General features: G+C 39.4%; 2 protein-coding genes and 4 long non-coding RNA genes across 9 annotated transcripts; 4 read left to right on the top strand and 2 right to left on the bottom strand.

Moving 5' to 3' along the window:
• Positions 1-441: 441 nt before the first annotated feature.
• LOC124340568 lies at positions 442-1,033 on the top strand. The gene is made up of 2 exons (XR_006918067.1): positions 442-657; positions 729-1,033. It is a non-coding gene; the product is annotated as an uncharacterized LOC124340568 (long non-coding RNA).
• A 3,708-nt stretch (positions 1,034-4,741) lies between these two features.
• LOC124323786 (uncharacterized protein K02A2.6-like) lies at positions 4,742-5,257 on the top strand. Its single transcript, XM_046784348.1, has one exon. It carries the CDS (start codon positions 4,742-4,744, stop codon positions 5,255-5,257), a length of 516 nt encoding a protein of 171 aa, XP_046640304.1.
• Positions 5,258-11,530: 6,273 nt separating this feature from the next.
• On the bottom strand, positions 11,531-13,880 carry LOC124340453. Its single transcript, XM_046792977.1, has 2 exons — positions 13,724-13,880; positions 11,531-13,649 (listed from the first exon to the last, which is right to left on the bottom strand). Exon 2 carries the CDS (start codon positions 13,145-13,147, stop codon positions 12,056-12,058), a length of 1,092 nt encoding a protein of 363 aa, XP_046648933.1. The 5' UTR covers positions 13,148-13,649; positions 13,724-13,880; the 3' UTR covers positions 11,531-12,055.
• Positions 13,881-13,913: 33 nt separating this feature from the next.
• LOC124340554 lies at positions 13,914-15,593 on the bottom strand. Of its 3 annotated transcripts, none has more exons than XR_006918065.1 (4): positions 15,521-15,593; positions 15,295-15,360; positions 14,143-14,226; positions 13,914-14,065 (listed from the first exon to the last, which is right to left on the bottom strand). It is a non-coding gene; the product is annotated as an uncharacterized LOC124340554 (long non-coding RNA). The 3 variants fall into 3 exon arrangements; XR_006918064.1 differs by having other exon boundaries at positions 15,512-15,581; XR_006918066.1 differs by lacking the exon at positions 15,295-15,360 and having other exon boundaries at positions 15,521-15,586.
• Positions 14,703-15,613, top strand: LOC124340574. Its single transcript, XR_006918069.1, has 3 exons — positions 14,703-15,233; positions 15,301-15,459; positions 15,527-15,613. It is a non-coding gene; the product is annotated as an uncharacterized LOC124340574 (long non-coding RNA).
• Positions 15,614-15,929: 316 nt separating this feature from the next.
• LOC124340578 lies at positions 15,930-16,742 on the top strand. Of its 2 annotated transcripts, XR_006918096.1 has the most exons (4): positions 15,930-16,092; positions 16,158-16,366; positions 16,451-16,622; positions 16,695-16,742. It is a non-coding gene; the product is annotated as an uncharacterized LOC124340578 (long non-coding RNA). The 2 variants fall into 2 exon arrangements; XR_006918086.1 differs by having other exon boundaries at positions 16,158-16,622.
• The last annotated feature ends 1,781 nt before the right edge of the window (positions 16,743-18,523 follow it).

The raw sequence follows: 18,523 nt of genomic DNA, 5'->3' as shown, positions 1-18,523 counted from the left end.
TCTTACAATAATATCTATATTTTATTAAAAGAAGATAAACTCTCACTAATATTTGATGCGATGCCATGTCATGTTAGGCGAGGGGCAATATACGAGCATCATACCCTCATGAGTGTCGTCCTGCTCTAGCTTCCTTTCCCAAAATTCAAACAAGCCGCCAAGCCTACAGTGCCTTCGAGGGGGGATTGCTGGGAATTCGTCTGCTAATGATGAAGGGCGGGCATTAGCCGCTAGATGGCGCGCGGAAAAGTGTCATGGCCGCTTTAACACGGCAGTGTCGCATCTCCTTATCTCTGACCTTGACGACGTTTTGCAAATCAACGTGAAAGTATCGATTCGGATGCTTGTTGGCTGAAGCAAGTTGAAGCAGGTAGGCATATCTGGCTTGAGTCGATTTCTCCTCGCACAAATCCCTTCCGACTCCCCAACTGGCCACCAACCCAGGTAGCACACAGACTCTGTTTCAGGTCTGTTTCAGATCTGTTTTTGAGAGTCTGTAAATTGTTTGGAGTGGCACACTTTTACAGACTGTCATACAGGTCTGTGACAGATCCGTAAAACGGGATCACGATTTACAGACCAAAAACAGATTTTCAAGAAAAAAAAAGATTTGCCTCCCTCTGGAATCGAACCATCAACCTCTGAGTTCACAAGCCAGTACGCTAACCACTACACCATAACTCGATATTATATTCTAGATATATTTCATAATGATGTATATTTCACAGTTGTACACTTGTTCATTCAACAAACAGTCTGACATGTCTCTCTCACGAAACTGATTGCTACATATGACTACCACTGGTCTCTTCCGATAGTAACAAGACCAAGATTGGCCCCACACCAATTACAAGTCTTTATTATACCTATTTATGTATAATAATACTTCTCCGTCCGGTGGATAAACAACTATTGTTGTTGTTCGAGTAGGCCTACTGAACTAAACTCATAGCCATTAGCTGCATTGACTATTAGAGTGTAACTTCTTACTGCATGGTATTGCAGTGATATTACACATATAAGAAACGTTTAATTCAGTTTTCCATTGGGATCCAAACATGTACCATACTTGGGATACAGACACAGATACGATGATTACTGACTTATAGGTGTTACAAGGGAAATAAAGACCCGTACATACCTGGGGCACAAACACAGAACAGATAATCACTGAACTAAGTTTTACATAGAAAATACAGACCTGTACCATACCTGGGGTACAAACACAGAACAGATAATCATTGAACTCAGTTTTACATAGAAAATACAGACCTGTACCATACCTGGGGTACAGACTCTGAACAGATGATAACTGACTTATGTCTTACAAGGGAAATACAGACCCGTACCAGACCTGGAGTACAGACACAGAACAGAAACATATTGTACTCGAAAATACAGAGTAAAAACAGACAAGTGACAAACATGGGAAACAGAGCTAAATCAGAAACAATTTTCTCAAGTAAAAAACAGATCTGTAACAGGTCTGTAGTACAGTTAAAAACCAGATTTATGTATTACAGAAAGATAACAGATCTGTTCCAGATCTGTGAAACAAACTTTTACCAAATCCTGTAAAACAGAGCCATTCCAGACAAATTTCCTGTAAAACAGAGATGTAACAAGCCTGATACTGACCTGTTTCACAAGTATGTGAAACAGATCGGTTACATGAGTCTGTAACAGCTCTGTGTGCTACCTGGGAATGCAAATACAAAATTGAATTGATAAAAGTCTCGTGTTGGCTGATATTATTATCACAGGATGTGAGCTCTTGTGAGTAGGTGGTTGGGGTTGTCGAGAGAAAAACCAATAACTTCAGGTGGTTGCCAAAAAGCTATGCTGGTTGCCCACGGTAGAAAGCTTTTGTACATAAATATGTAAACAGTTTGTCAGCAAGGGGGGGGGATATGGGTTCTACGTCAAGACTTCAATTCCTTTTCATGTGGCATGATGGTTTCAAAGCGTCTGGGCAATTGTACATAATGGCAAAAGATTTACGATGGCTGTGTTGCCAGGAAAGGAGGCACCACAAAAGCAAGCAACCTGACATGTCGTGAAGCAATCTACCAGGTCTAAAAATGGCCACATTTTTCAGAGCCATTCAGATTTCCAGGAAATATAACAGTGGGGAACCCGTAACTAAGAAAAGGGAGGGTAAACAAAACAAAGGCTTGCCAAAGAAAAGTGCTATACATCTCCACTTTATGACAACACATGTCAACAAGCAGCCAGAAAAATTAAGCACATTGCTTATTTTTTTATGTTATACAGTTAAATGTTGCCAGTCAAAATGTAACAACTTCCATGCAGGGTTTCCTTCCTACACACGTAATAACGTTAAAAAGCCCAACCACTGAGAGTAGCTCTCCAGGGGGAAAGTGTGATGCATTCGCAAGTTGTCATACCTGGGTTTAGAGGTCGTGACGGTCGCGACGGGCGAGAGTGGAGAGAGACGCTTAGAGGCGGCCGTTCGGGCTCGCGACTCCACGCGATAAGGTCCCCCCCTTCATGTCCGTATCTTACCTTGTGTGTAGTCTTAATTGTTTAATCTAGTTGTGTCGTTTGAATACAGTCGTGATCTGACGATCTTAACCCAGACACAACATGGCGCAGCTGGTTTAACCATCCCCTCTATTTAGTGCTGTTGACTCGCAATTTATTCTTTCTCTCGGCATTCTGTGTCGTCGCGTGGGTACCGCCATCTTGGACGGGCAGCTAATTTTTGTACTGGATTCGGCATCAAGCCGTAACTGTGTATCACATCAGTCGTCTGTCTTTTGCTGTGCACTCGTGCTAAAAACTTCCCGACCGATTCATCGACGTGTGTGCCTATCCATTGACGTCAGTTATCGTCAAGTGGCCTGTGGGTGCCGCCATATAGGATTCGCAGCCATTTTTTTCTCGTAACTGAAACTGCTTCTCTCATAGGCGTGTGTCGTCATTCTCTGCAACGTTCGTCTTATCGTGCACTTGGGCGACCATCGCCTCTCTAGTAGGCTTATGTGTCCGTGAATCTAACCCACCACGGGTGCAGTGTAGTGTGTTACTCGAAACATTCCAACCTTATTGTGCGGTGGTGTACATGGACGGTCCATACTTTCTCCGGCACCCTCGTCGCACACGCGCATCCAGTGTATCCTGAGTGCCCCAACCGCATAAAATGGCGTCGGCAGCAGACGCGTTGGCAGCAACCAACGCAGCTACAGCGGTTATCACGGCAACCGACGCAAGGATCGACGCCATTGAAATTGGTCAGACGGCCATAGCTACCCAATTGGCTCAATTTTTGGCCCTCGTTCAAGGCGGCGGTGCTGGTGGCGGTGGCGGTGGCGGAGGTGGCCCTTTGTTGACTCCATACCTCCACAACGGCGGCGGCTGGATCCATCCGGGGTCGACAAGCTCCACAGCGACATCTCTATTTCTCTCCTGAAATCATGGAGGAACCGATGGAACGATTTCGTGGAGTTAAGCCAGGTGGCAGGTTATCCTATAACGGAACAAATGGCCGCATCCCACATGACACTGGATCCCCACCATGCAGCAAGTTGTCGAAGTTGGATTGAACATCACTCCGGCAACTATAACCACCCCAGTTCAGGTCTTAGACCGCATCGCCGATTATATCCGTGCCAAGCGGAACGTTGCGCTTGACCGAATGGCATTCGAAGAGCGGAAGCAGGGACCGTCGGAGTCATTCGACGACTTCTTCATTGCGCTGCGCCGGCTGGCGGACGCAGCAGACTTATGCGGAAATTGTTCTGAAAAGAGACTGGTGACGCGCATCATAGCCGGAACACGGGACACGGATAGGAAAAAGAAACTCTTGGCCATTAGTCCGTTCCCATCTCTGCAAGACACAGTCAACATTTGCCGCAGCGAGGAGTCGGTCCGAGCAAATGAACGCATTCTCAGCGGACATTCGGGAGTGGCGGCCATTTTGACAAAGCACGGTCAATCCGACCGTCGCGCGTCCAAAAGCGAGTGCGGAGCTTGCGGCCGAGCATCTCACGCTCAGGGTGAAAATTGCCCCGCGATCGGTAAATCTTGCCACATATGCGGGAAACCAGATCACTTCGCTCCCAAATGTTCAAATCGGAATAAAGAGAAAGGCGGTACAAGCGGTGGCGCCAGTGGTGGTGCCAAATCTAAGATGGCGCACATCAGCATCGGAAACATTCAAGCCAACCAAAAGCGTCGTGGGTCCCCCACCATATCCCTGGAAGTTCTACAAGACGACGGCGGGGTAGCAGCACTGTTGACGAACGTTGTCCCAGACCCCAGTGCGGAAGTGAGCGTGTGTGGCAAAGTTGTAATGGAGGCCATCGGGCTATCCGAAAGTCATCTGGCAACTTCTTCATTCGACTTGGTCATGGCGGATCGCTCTTCGACGCTGCTGTCAATAGGGCAACGCGACATTACTGTCCGGTACGGTGGAAAAAGTGCTCGCATTACAGTGGTTTTCTGCCCCGAAATTAGTGGTATGCTGGTATGCCGAGTGGATTGCGTGAATTTGAATATTCTTCACCGGGATTCTCCAAAACCATTGGCACCGATTAACCGTTTAATGGCGGCGGACGTTCCATTACCTTCGGACGACCCAGTGGCCCCGCCAAGCGGCCCCTTTCTACGCGGCGTTTATATCTCGCTGGAGCCCAGTGCGGAGCAGATTTCGGTTGTTGAAGCAGCCATCGCTGCGGAATTTGAAATAGTGTTCTACCAGGACGATGGTTTGCGCTAGATGGTTGGGCCGGACATGGTTATCCAGCTGCGTGACCACGCCGTACCCTTTTACGTAAACGGCGCGCGGCCGATCGCGTTTCGCGACCGTGCAGAAGTGAAGTGCAAGCTGGATGATCTTGTAAAGAAGAAGGTGATCGTACCCGTCAGTGAACCGTCGGAGTGGGCCGCACCGCTGGTAGTGATCCGCGGTCCAGGCGGTAAACTTCGGATCTGCATCGACCACACGCGTTTGAATAAGTTCGTTCAACGGCCTACGCACCCTACTCGCACGCCATATGATGCGGTGGCTGAAATCGACAGCGAAATTCGCTTCTTCACCAGTTTCGACGCCGTAAATGGCTACTACCAGATCCCCCTCCACCCTTCCAGCCAGCATCTCACAACATTTATGACGCCATGGGGGCGCTACAAGTTCTTGCGGGCCTCCATGGGCCTCTGTAGTTCCGTTCTGTACTCCGTCGTCCTCGACGGATTGGCTTTCGAGGAGATCCGCCGATGTCGTGTCTTCTTCTGACGAGCGATCACGCGACCCTCTGTAAGTTGGTCGAGAGCACCAATGCCCCGACAATCTGAATTGAATTGGAGAGAATTAATAAGACAAATTGAAATACTATAGCGACTAAATGTTGATTTAAAAGGTTTCACGTTAACATGATAAAACTTAGTCTGCACATGTTGACTAGGACTGTTAACTTATGGACATTAACTTGTCCATAAAAATTTTAAGTTTACAATAGTTTTCTGCACAACTAGTTCGACCTCCTCTTTTTCCCGTTCATTGGTTTTTGCCAAGGACTTTTTTATATTGACACAAAAAAACGGCATTATACAAGTCTTGCTTGATAACACACAGGAAAAAAGTTGAAATCAGTTTGGAAAGTTTAAATAAAATTGGATAAATATTATTTTATAGACTATCAGTAAAAAACTAAAAAGAAATGCTAGGACGAATTATTTCAAAATAAAATTTAGGTGAAGGGCAGGCCGTGTTATAATTAAGCACCTGCCAAGTGATCAATGCTAAAATCTTGGCTAAAAAAAATGCCGCTAAGTGAACAGTGGAATACTGATAACAATCATTGTTATCAGTTCAGTTATCTGTTACAGAATCGTCTGGTTTGGACATGGGTAAATTGTTATTACTTGACAAATGATTGTTTAAGTCCCCCTCAGCATCAACACTGCTGAAAAAAACTGAATTACAAGGCTCACAAATAGATGCTGGGTAAATTTCTTTAACGGTACAATATAGAACATGATCTCTATATTTATCAAAACTGTTGAATTCGGGTTTGCAATCATTATTTCCACAATATAAAGTTCTACGGCTACGCCCATTGTTTTTAGGAATCCATGAAAGAGACGTAAGTGATTCTTCAGTTTGGAAAAAGTACCTTTAACTATAGCTAAGCACACGTTTTATTTGAATGATTTTTCAGACATTTTAGATGGGTAAAATAGTGGGTAACAAACAAAACAAACATCAAAATTTACAATATATTTTCACAGGGGAGGAACTCGGTTCCCATGAAACTGGCCTGGGTATACATTCTTTTCTTGTTATTTACAAGTTAATTTACCTAATTACGGCTTTTTATTTTGAGATACCGTCTTAGCCCTAACTATAAAGTTCATTTTTGAAATACATTAAATTGTTAAATCTCAACTCGCTCATTTGAAAATAATCGAAAAGAATGAACAAATCCATTCACTCGCTCCATCCCTTTCAGTCTATCGCAATATCCGATGCTAGTGCCATGCTCGACCGTGAATTTCATCGATTTATCTCAATATAATAGAACTTAATTCTATAAAAATGAATAATTTCAAATTTTTGTCGTTTGAACAATTTGCGAAAAATGGTAATGATTACGAATTTACCATTAATTATTTTTTTAACCGATATACAGTAGCTACACAAAGTTTCCGCACAGCTGAGAGAAGCTTATGGGAAAACGGGTATTTTGAAAATTCGCCAAAAATCGAGTTTTCGTCGGACGAAAACGATTTTTGGACAGGGGGTTCTTAGACTTAAGGTTTATAGCATATATTTTTTGGGTATTTTTTCGTTCACGCGAACGTCCCTTTTAAATTGGAAGTAAAAGTTTCCGCACAGTCGAGAGGGCCAACAGTAAATCGTACTACTTTGGCTCTCTTGTACTGGACGGAAAATAGGGCTAGGAGAGTTCTTTAGGGCTTAAAAAAAAGAGCATCGTTAGCTCTATAACCTCATCTGCAATGTTGACCCCCATGCCATTTGAGAAATCACTTTAATTTCGATGTGAAAATGAAAAGTTTTCATTTCTCAGTTATTTTCCCTGTGATCCCCCCTCCCGTAGTTGCCGGTTTTTCCAAATACCGAGATTTTAAATATTAGGGGCAGGGGGAGAAAAAAGACAGGCCATCTCTAGGACCTTTTTTTTAGACTTGGTATTTGGAAAACCGGCAACTACGGGAGGGGGGAACAAAGGGAAAATAACTGAGAAATGAAAACTTTTCATTTTCACATCGAAATTAAAGTGATTTCTCAAATGGCATGGGGGTCAACATTGCAGATGAGGTTATAGAGCTAACGATGCTCTTTTTTTTAAGCCCTAAAGAACTCTCCTAGCCCTATTTTCCGTCCAGTACAAGAGAGCCAAAGTAGTACGATTTACTATTGGCCCTCTCGACTGTGCGGAAACTTTTACTTCCAATTTAAAAGGGACGTTCGCGTGAACGAAAAAATACCCAAAAAATATATGCTATAAACCTTAAGTCTAAGAACCCCCTGTCCAAAAATCGTTTTCGTCCGACGAAAACTCGATTTTTGGCGAATTTTCAAAATACCCGTTTTCCCATAAGCTTCTCTCAGCTGTGCGGAAACTTTGTGTAGCTACTGTATTTATCACTAAATCCATCGCAACAGTTGCAGGATGAGTCTTGCTACTCCTGCTGTCCCGTTTCCGAGGCCATAAGTAAGGCACCGCGTCAAACCTTCAATATGAAATTCCATTTAGCATTCACAATCGCAAAATGGCTAATCACTCGAATCAACCACTAACGAGAGAACAGTTGCTTGCTCAGCAAAAGACAATCAAATTGTCGATCGAAGAAGAGTTCCTGGTCATTAGAATCAGGCGAATTTTGTTTTGGGCATTTACCACATACTTGTCCCCATTACTATCAAATGACCTCAAATACAAGGGGAAAGATTTAGAAAGCAATCGGAAAATTGAAGCCTACTTCTGTTTTCAAGTGATTATCCAAGAGTTTATAAACGATACAAACTTTTTAGATCACGACACACAGAGTGTACTTGAAACAGCTATGCATGGACGCAATTGCGTCATACACAGTTACTTGCCGCTTCTGCTACTCGACGGAGAAAAGTACTTGCTTTCATGGATAGCTGTGTGTCGGCTAATCAACCAAACCGTAGCTGCAGATCAGCTCCATCGGATACATCAAGAAGTGTTCCCCGGAGCCGATTCGCCACTACGAAACCAGACGGATTTAAATTTATCTTAACCAGACTTTGTGAAGCCATTTCTTCCGAGGCCGGACAACAAGTCCGTAAAAAAATTTGAGTTTTTGCTCAAAATACAAGTCAAAATGTTTGAGGTGGACTCTGAATATATGGGTCCGGTCTTACGGGCCTTCCTCGACAATCAGCCGGGGGGATTAAAGTACTTCTATTCCGTAAAAGACTCCCAGTCATTTCTTGACGATTTGATCACGTTAGGAGAAGAAAAGCAATGCTGGCCAAAGTACTCTAACAAAAACATCTTACTGTGGGAAGCCAAATTCGCCCGAAACAAACTGTGTCATGCAGAATTGGTTCCCCTGTTTGAAAAATACGACGAATTTTTGATTTCTTGGATCAAAGTTTACGACATGCTGGGTCAGGTGGAAGCGTCTGCCCTTATCCAAGTGATAAGAAATTACCTGAAATCGCTAAGCAGTTTGCACGCTGGATTAACAAAAACCTGACTGTCTTGTTTGTTTTTTTTTCTTTTTAAATTGCTCTACTCTCTATCAACTGCTGTGGAGTTACGGGATCGCTTGGGTTGAAATCTCTTTGCGAAGATCCGTTGTCAGTTGTCCGGTTCTCCAGCAGAAAGCAGAGAGTTGATAATATTCGCCATTCGTGCCTTCCTTCGGGACAATACAAATTTCAGTTAATCGTTGGCTCTATTACTTATTTAAAATCAATTTTTAATATCGGTACACAACTACTATCGGTATACGACTACGTATCCTTGTAAAACAAGTCAATCACCTTCAAGCTCTCGATCACGTTCCCCTAAATGTGACAATCAACGAAATCATTCATCGTCCAGATCTCGATCGCGTTCACCTAAATGTTACCCTCAACGAAATCATTCATCGTCGAGATCTCGATCGCGTTCTCCTAAATATTCTAATAGAAGTCATTCACGTTCTCGATCTCGCTCCCCCAAACATTACAACAAACATTATTAACCTTGTAGTTGTTAATAACTTCGTTCCAAAGGAGCTTAAAGAGGAATGACAGGCATTTGATTTTTCATTTATGCAAAGTGTTATAAGTGAAAATTCGATATTTAATGTGTTATTATCATTGTCGTCGTTATCTTATAATCGAGAATAGGCCAGACCTAACAGTTTCACATTGAAGAAAAAAATAACAGGGAAATAATAAGTACTTGTTTGTGTGTAGGAATGTTTACTGATGAAACCATGTTTGTATCAATGTACACAGATAATTTCATACACGACGTCTGCGAAACGCTATAACAGGCATTCTTGTTTGTAAGGATTCACAAATTACTTGTCGTTTTCTTTCTGCCACACGATTATTTCTGAAATCAGCATGGTTAACATTTGGATTCACATTGCAATGCAGGTCATTAGGATCTAAATTTCCACCATAGTACAAGTCCCCTTGTTGAATGCAGATTTTGTGCAAAACGCAACAAGTAACAACAATGTCCACCCCACGCTCAATACTTGTGTTGATATACGTGCATCGCTTAAATCTGTTTTTCACATCCCCAAAAATGAGCTCAATTACCAGACGAGTACTTGGTAATTTTTTATTGAATAATTTCTTTTCTTGAGAGAGATGTTGTCCGTTGTTCTTTTTGAATGGTGTTATAAGCCATTCCTTTAAACCAAAGGCGGAATCTGCGATGATGCGATATCTCCTTGGGTCGAATAAATCATTACATGATCTCTCCAGTTTTTGGAAAAGTGATGAATTTTGAAAAAACTGTAGAGTCATGAACAATACCAGGGAACCACAAAAAACGTAGGAAAAGGAGCGATTAGGAAGAGCTGCAGCCATAAGATTGAAACTATGGAACTTTTTGTAGTTGCGGTAAGGTGTCAGATTTGGGGATTTTGGTTGAAAGGGAATGTGACAACCATCTAGAGCAGAAACAACCCCAGGAAATCTTGCCTTATTGCGAAATTGTCTGGAAACGGCTAGAATTTCCTGCCTAGTTGGCCATTTAATGAAATCCCCTTGTTTTTTAAACATGAAGTTACAGAATTCCCCTAAGGCTTTCCAAATTGAGGATTCGGTCCTATTGAACTTGTCTGCAAGCAATCTAATTGACCCTTGATTGCCCAAGTATTGTAAATTTATATAAAGTATCTCGTGAATAGTCATTGGTTCACACCCCCCATGAAAAGTTATTTCACTTCGAAAATCTTGATCTTGCAGATAATTCAAAATATAAAGGAAAGTAGAACGGGTGACTCTGAAATGCCTAAAAAAGTCATTGTCAGAGTATAAAGATATGACATTTAGATAACCAACTTGTCTTGGATGTCTTTCTATTGCAATGGAATTAAGAACACCCATGCATTCTTCATCTTCATCTGAATCTTCGTCATCAGTACTTGAATCAAATAAATTTTCAATGGCGTATTGGGTAGTTAATAAGTATAGGATTCTTTTATCGGTAGCCATTTGCCCTATAAGTAACGAAATAATGTGTCAAATACTTAACAAAATCATAACAATATTGACAAATTCACTTACAAGAGATCTATGAAGTCAGATTTCACTGATTTTTTGTTCCAGTTACTTTTTCACAGTTCGAAAAGAATTTTCTCACATATGTCTACTTTGTTTACTTTACGAAAAACAACAAAATAAATAAAAAAAGCGTCTGCAAAACAAGGAGGGACAATGGGCGGGAACAGAAAACAACGCCATCTACAATTTTCATTTTGGCGTGAATATTGGTTGAAGTTCAACTTCAACTATATTAGTTGAACTAAAGATCAAAATCTATTTTGTCGTGAACTTATCAGTTGAGGTTGAACAGAAAAGTTCAACAAAAGGTTGACGCAGAAACGCACCCTTAGTCTGCACATGTTGACTAGGACTGTTAACTTATGGACATTAACTTGTCCATAAAAATTTGAAGTTTACAATAGTTTTCTGCATAACTAGTTCGACCTCCTCTTTTTCCCGTTCATTGGTTTTTGCCAAGGACTTTTTTATATTGACACAAAAAAACGGCATTATACAAGTCTTGCTTGATTACACACACGAAAAAAGTTGAAATTTGTTTGGAAAGTTTAAATAAAATTGGATAAATATTATTTTATAGACTATTAGTAAAAAACTAAAAAGAAATGCTAGGACGAATTATTTCAAAATGGAATTTAGGTGAAGGGCAGGCCGTGTTATAATTAAGCGCCTGCCAAGTGATCAACGCTAAAACTTTGGCTAAAACAAAATGCCGCTAAGTGAACAGTGGAATACTGATAACAATGTAACGAGAAATAGCTTCTTTCACTGTGTGTTTTAAAAACTAATTTACTATTTGCAAGGAAAGCCCAAATTACTTGTGGAAAAAACCCCTCAAAATAATTTCATTCTCGACTAAAATAAAAAAACATAAAAAGCTGTTTTATAAATGGATATATTTCATTCATAGAACTAGATGACGTAATTCACTTTTTGAAGGGACAAAGAAATGAGTAGTACGTTCAAAACATGGTTTATGCAATTGGTAAACGGAATAATCAGACAGTTGTGTTGGTGACAAAGCAAAATGGAAACGATCCTTTCTCTTTACATGTTCGAAAGACTGAAAATGGTGATCAAATCTCACTGTGCGGTAAACTTCGGAGACAAAAAGGAACTCGCTATCATTATAAAATATTTGGGTAATTAAACCAAATGCACCTCGAAATGCACCTCTTCGATGTCTGACATTACTTATATTATTTGACAATGGACATACAATAAGGCTTCCATTCACTTTAAACTTATTTGACCCAATGGTTATCCACTTATACTCACGCAATGACACATCAAGTTTATCCAAATTCAATAAAGAAGCGACTTGCCCTGCAAAGGAAACATTACATCAACGGCATCAAGCAATCTAACTTTATATGGGGACGTCAGAATAGGAGACTGGAGTAGCATTTCTACAGCAGATCTAAACTGGTTGCATTGCCATTGTTGGTGTCTCTTAAATAGGGTGTAAGGTGGGTCAATGAAATTTTTTATCTTTCTTTGAAGCTGTTTGAAGTAACTATGCTTCGCTTCAAACCTCATACACCAGAAGGAATGAAGTGGGCCTAGTAGCTTAATAAATCGAGGGTAATGAACGAGATGGTGCATTTTTGGTATGATGCTACATTTCAGTTTGGATTTGGGGTCGTCTCTTTTGTAAGATTGAAAAAAATGTACTTTATTATCCACACAAAATTCTTCGATCAACAATCCAAGTTTAACAATTTCGAAATCAGAGATTGATTCTAAGAAAATTAGTCGTGAAATTTGTAGAAGCGTTGTGAAACAATGCCAAACAGGATCTGATTCACCAATAAAATTTCCGATCATCAAGGGCAAATTGATAGCTAGTAACCAGATCTGAACGGCAGAGTGATTCATCTTTCCTTTATTGAGTTGTGAATAATCAATTGTGCATGGCTTATCAATTACTTCTCTGTGTCCGTAATTGAAATTCTCAATAATATGATTCAAAGTTTTTAAAGTAAAAAATTTTGACTTAATGCAATACATGATAACTTTTGAAATGACAAAAGGAAGAATCCCTTCTAGAATATCATGTATAACATCTGGTGGCAATCCCCCAATAACATGAAAATGGCTGAGCTCATTCAAAATGGAAGTCCCTGTTATTCCGTATAATCGTTCTAAATGTTCTTTTATTGATTCCAAAGATAGTCCATCGCAATGTTGGTCATGCTGTATTTTATCCCTGGCAATGAATTGATTATCACGAAAATAACATTGAATGTCATCGTCGACGGCTAAACAGAATCTGCACTTACGAAAGCCTTTAGAAAAACCAATTTTAAAACAACCGATCTGATGACTCCCGAGATTGTCTGCAATAACAGCTGAAAGAGTTCCTTGAACAATGCGATCGATCCCAGAAATATGCATTAAAACACCCTCTTCCAATTTTGTTAAATCATCGACAAGTGGCCTAAGTAAAACATTTAATCCAAACTGTTTCACGGTGGTGTTACGAAAAATTGCAACCAGATTGATTGCTTTAAATGTTGACCTATCCTTTCTTTTAAGATTGCCGAGGGAACAATAAACAAAACAAAGTTTGTTTTCCTTAGAACGGTTTCCTTTGTCAGCAGTAATGGAAGCTTCATCGATGTACAAAAGAATTTGCAAAGCATTAGGGAAAGTTTGAAAGAAGGAATTGTTTTAAAAATTTGCCCACTTTCAAAAAAAGAATATTCTTTTGGCTTAATTGTCTTAACCTCATTAATTTCACTTAAAACATCCTTAAAATTTAATATCCTCTCCAATTGCTTTAAAATGTGGACATAAATGTACTTTTTGGGCTTAAAATGCTGATCCTTTCCAGTTTTGTGACGACCAAAATCTGCTGCCTAAACAGGGAGAGTGATGCGTTCAGCCTCAATCATGCCTATCAAAATAAAATGTGGTTCAGTTAACATCCACCAGAATATTGTTATCATTATAGAAACAATCACTACTAACCAAAGTGTTTGACAAAATATTTGTTTTGGGTAGACTGATGTTTGAGTTTTTCAAACGGTTTGTTCTTACAATCTAAAAGACTAGACAGGGCTGAAATCGGATCCAAATTATTTTCCAGTATTAGATGCAAGGCTTCCTGCAATTTTCTGTTTACGGCCTCATTCAAAATCAAAATCAAAATCAAATTCAGTAGGTTGGTCCCCTCATCCATAATATACTTAATGTTAACTTGTGTCATCTTTTGTTCTGCCAAAAGATTTAGAACAAAATCTCCAGCGAGCAAACGTAAATCATTAGGTGGAGCTTGTAAACAAGCAACATCATCACGGATTGTTTGAAGACCTGTTAACACATTAAGAATCAATAAGAGCCTAAAATTAGTTTTAAGATTTAGAAAATTATAATAAATTTTTAATAACTTATGTCTGGTGAGTCAACGTCATCTGAGTTGGCAACACATCCCATGCCACCTTGCTCACTGGGTGTGCCATTTGAATTTGCTTCTGTCACATTTCCAGAAACGGAAAAAAAACAACGGATGAAATTTGCTTAAATGCTGTTTGAGACCACTTAATGTTTTGAAGTTCGCTTTGTGAAAACAATCAGTTGTGTTCAGACAAGGGCTAGTAAAGTTTTCGTCTTTCAAGTGAATAGTACTTAAATGTCTCAGCATGTTGTGGCTATCCTGAGTCACAAAGTTACATTGCATTATTTGGCAGGTGTAACAATCTAACTTCATTTGCACCTCCTTTTTTTATATACGAATGCTTTTTTTGCAAATTCTTTTTATCAAAGTCTCAAAGATACCAAGGAAAATGACAGTTGCCGAATTGTCGCTAATTGAAATTGCGTAGTCGCAATTTCAAAACGATTTAATTTATCAATCATTATTTTGAAATGAAATGATTTATTGCGATATTTCTTATTTGATAAAATTTTCGTTCAGCCAGTGACTGACATAGACGAGCAAGATGGCGCCTAACACACCTGTCGATAAATCTTCAAAAGTGATTTTCGTTACCGTAATTGATGGTGAGGTTAATACTCAATACGATATTGTTTTGCAGAAAAGAATTCCTGACAAAGATGAAACAAACGATCTTGAGAAAATTGCTGACGTCTTAAAAAGAAAAAAGTAAGGCCCTAAAACACGTGTTTCTCTCGTGCGAAAACTTTTGTTTTCAGAAAGAAAGCGAACTACGACCCAATAATTGGGTTGTAATTGGTGACGATTCGCCTGTAAAGGACAGAAGTGAATTGAGGTGCGTCGTAATGAAACCGAAATTCGATTTCAGTAGTGTGGAAGCCATTGTTCAATTATCTGACATACCGGATGAAGAACCAAATTTGTCCATTGTTAGACATTCTACGGCATTGTTGGGAGATGTTCCTAGTCTAAACCTTTCACTGCCAGAAGAAGACACTTCTCAAAACAGTTATTTCATCAAAAAAACTACTGAGAAACAAGTACAACCACTGAAAAGAAAGACTGCTTGTATTAGTTCTAGTGGTATTATTCCTTTTTATTATTTACCTTGTAAAGATAAACAGATTAACAATACTTTTTGTACTTATAGATAGCAGCAGTGAATAATCAGATGATGGGTAGCGTATCAATTCCCAACTGTTAACAGTATCTGAAAGAGTGAACAGAGAGTGTGTACGACTAAATTCTGCTTCTACTGAGAAACAAGTACAACCACTGAAAAGAAAGACTGCTTGTATTAGTTCTAGTGGTATTATTCCTTATTATTATTTACTTTGTAAAGATCATCAGATTAACAATACTTTTTGTACATATAGATAGCAGCAGTGAAGAATCAGATGATGGTCAGCGTATCTATTCCCAACTTTTTACAGTATCTGAAAGAGTGAACAGAGAGTGTGTACGAATAAATTCTGCTTTATATAAATTACCAACCTGTTACGGCACAGCACTAACTCAGAAGATGAAGTCTAAAGCAAAACAAACTTATCAGGCTGCTGAGTTCTCAATGATCACACGAACTCTGGCTAATTCTATTGAACAGTATACTCTCCACCCTCATCCTGATTCTCTCAAATTTGTTGTTGATAATCTGTTAGTAAAGTATCAAAATTTAATCATGGACAAGGAATACTCCATCCAAACAAATGTAAGTAGGCTTTGTACACAGCTTTGTATTTTATGTAATTGTTAACATTTGTATTGCTTCTTTAGACTGAATTTCTTATGAGAATCCAAAGAAATTTTGAGTAAAGGAGGGATAAGAACAACCAACAGTATTCGAAGAAAGGAGGACGTGTACCAAATAAAAAATCATCAACTGACGACCAGAGTCCAACAGCAGAAATATTAAGTTTACAAAATCATCGAACAAGTTCTTCTGGTATTTTTATTGCTAATAATTTTTCCATTATTTTCGTACTTACATTTGTGCTATTTACAATATAGATGTCGTTGAGATTGACATGGTTTCTTACCAGGCTAATGTTGCCAAGCTCATTGACGTGTGTCGTGATTTTGGTGACAAAAAAGCGTGAAATATTTGTGGACATTTTGTGACTTTCGAAGGAAGAAGAAAAGCGATAGTGTCTAACCAATTTGATAACGTTAACCATCTTTTGAAAACGGCTTGTCCAGTTCTGAACCAACCGGAATACGTAAGTTGACTACCCAAGTACCAATTTCTTTTTAAATTATAGAAATATATAACCAACCACTTTAGACATTCTTCTTAATTACAGCTTCATGGAGAATTCGAAATGATAAAGGGAGTTGGAATATGCCGTAAGTTTATCGACAATTGGACTGCCTGTGTACCTGCCATTCTAAAGTATGCGATTCAGACGATGAAAAAAGACGATGCTGTGAGCAAAGTCTTTGCTATGTACGGCAAAGAGAAACTCACACAGTTTGGTAATACTTAAACCCTTCAAATTGAAATTTTACGATTAAATATAATTGTTCTTCGTTGTTTCACTGTTACAGAGACCAAAGCATGCATTGCTTTAGAAATTTTTCCCCTGCTGTTACCTGTTAGAAATAAAAAAGGTGTTGCTGCAGCTAACTTTTTGTTCAACGTACAGGAGGTAATCTAATAATCAGCAAATACGGCAATTACATTTCAATATGGCAAATTTATAATTGATGAAATCTAATTTTGTAGGAAACTACTAATTTGGAGACACTTTTGAAGAAAACTGTGAATCGTCCGCCCTACATACTTAACATCGGAGATACCCATCATGTCGTGGTGGACAATGAAATTTTCATGACATCCCATTGTGTTTCTGGAGCATTATTGAATTTGTTCGCCGCTTATTACGTGTTTTACATTGAGTATAGTCGCGAAGTAAAACTATCCTTGTTGTTCATCCAAAGTAAAATTTCAACAAATGGGAGAGATTTAAAAAATTTTCGTTTCCCCATAAGCGCCATGTTAAACGCGCAAAGATTTTTTCGACGGCTCACCGATTTTTCAATAGATTTTAATTATTTTTAAATACTAAATAACATTGTAATTAAACAAAATTTGGAACTTAAGTTAATCTTGCAATTCTCTTTAACCCTGTATTTTTAAAATAAAAATTTTTAAATAAAAAGACACCATTTAGCGAAAAGTTAATTTTTAAACACATTTTTTATATGATTTCTTTATTTTTTCTTGGGCGGGTTTTACACAGAGTAATAAAACATTAGTATAAATAAAGCTCATTAAAAAAATCGCTTTTAACAATTTGCTAATGGCTGTAAGAAAACTTCAAGCTGAAGGGCAACGCTTTCCCTCTTGGAGGCGTCAAGCCAGTCATCCTTCATGGCAAGAGCTCAATAGGAATTTAGCTGTGATAGACCCAAGTTTCTTCACAGCATGTACATCCATGAATGCAACAGACAGAGCAGTGTAGATTTCAAGTTGCATGATGTAGATTTCCTTGCACAAATAGGTAGCCAAACCCATTCCAAAGGTGTACAGTACTGATTTCAAAGACACAATAATGTATTTTCAATCTTTTTCACACAAAATAATTAAAATTTACCAGTAACTCCAGTTAAAGAGTAGAAAATCTGGAAACAATCATCGGTGATGAAGCCCATGCTTACTTTGACAGAATACTCCAGACGGAATGGTCTTGGAGAGTTGACCAAATCCTTTCCTGTGCTTTCTGTTGTAGCAGCAGCTGTTAAGAGGTGGCAGACGTCATAGACTACTTAAGCTAGAGGACGGGACTCTCGTCCTATCCCGCCGTCTTATAGCTTGTCATGTTGTGAAAGAATTCTAAACTCTTCCATGGTTTTTACAGAGACTACGAATGTAAAGACTGAAATCGGCCCCATAAGCCTGAGAGGAACAGCTTGGGCGATGCCTGAGCTTGCCTCTAGGGCGCAGGTCAATAGAACTGGAGAATGTTTTTTAGGTATTTTCCCCGTTTCCCTACTGATTACGTGCTTCACACACACGGAATTTGCGAATGTTCTATTAGGTGCAATTTTTTGAAAATTGCACCATTATTATCCATTGCCCTTCACGATGACCCACGAATTTTTTCATAATTTTTGAAGAATTTGAGGGTTAGTTTTTCCAAGACCGGTTTTTGAAAGTAGGTGGTCGGTGGGTATGACGGTCGGTCCTGCCCGAGCTCTGGTGAAAAGCCGGCGACCCTCTACTAACCCTTTGATGTTTACCTCCATTGATGTTATCAAATTTTTAAAATAATTTTAGGAAATATTATGGATACGTAATAAAGCAATACGATATACCTCCCAAAAATGGCCAATCATTTTTGTTTTTGTAGTGACTCGAGTGGTGTGATCTACGA

This window comes from Daphnia pulicaria, chromosome 1 (assembly GCF_021234035.1).
Source record: "Daphnia pulicaria isolate SC F1-1A chromosome 1, SC_F0-13Bv2, whole genome shotgun sequence".
NCBI classification, from domain to species: domain Eukaryota; kingdom Metazoa; phylum Arthropoda; class Branchiopoda; order Diplostraca; family Daphniidae; genus Daphnia; species Daphnia pulicaria.
This window is presented reverse-complemented; position numbering and strand designations above follow the sequence as displayed.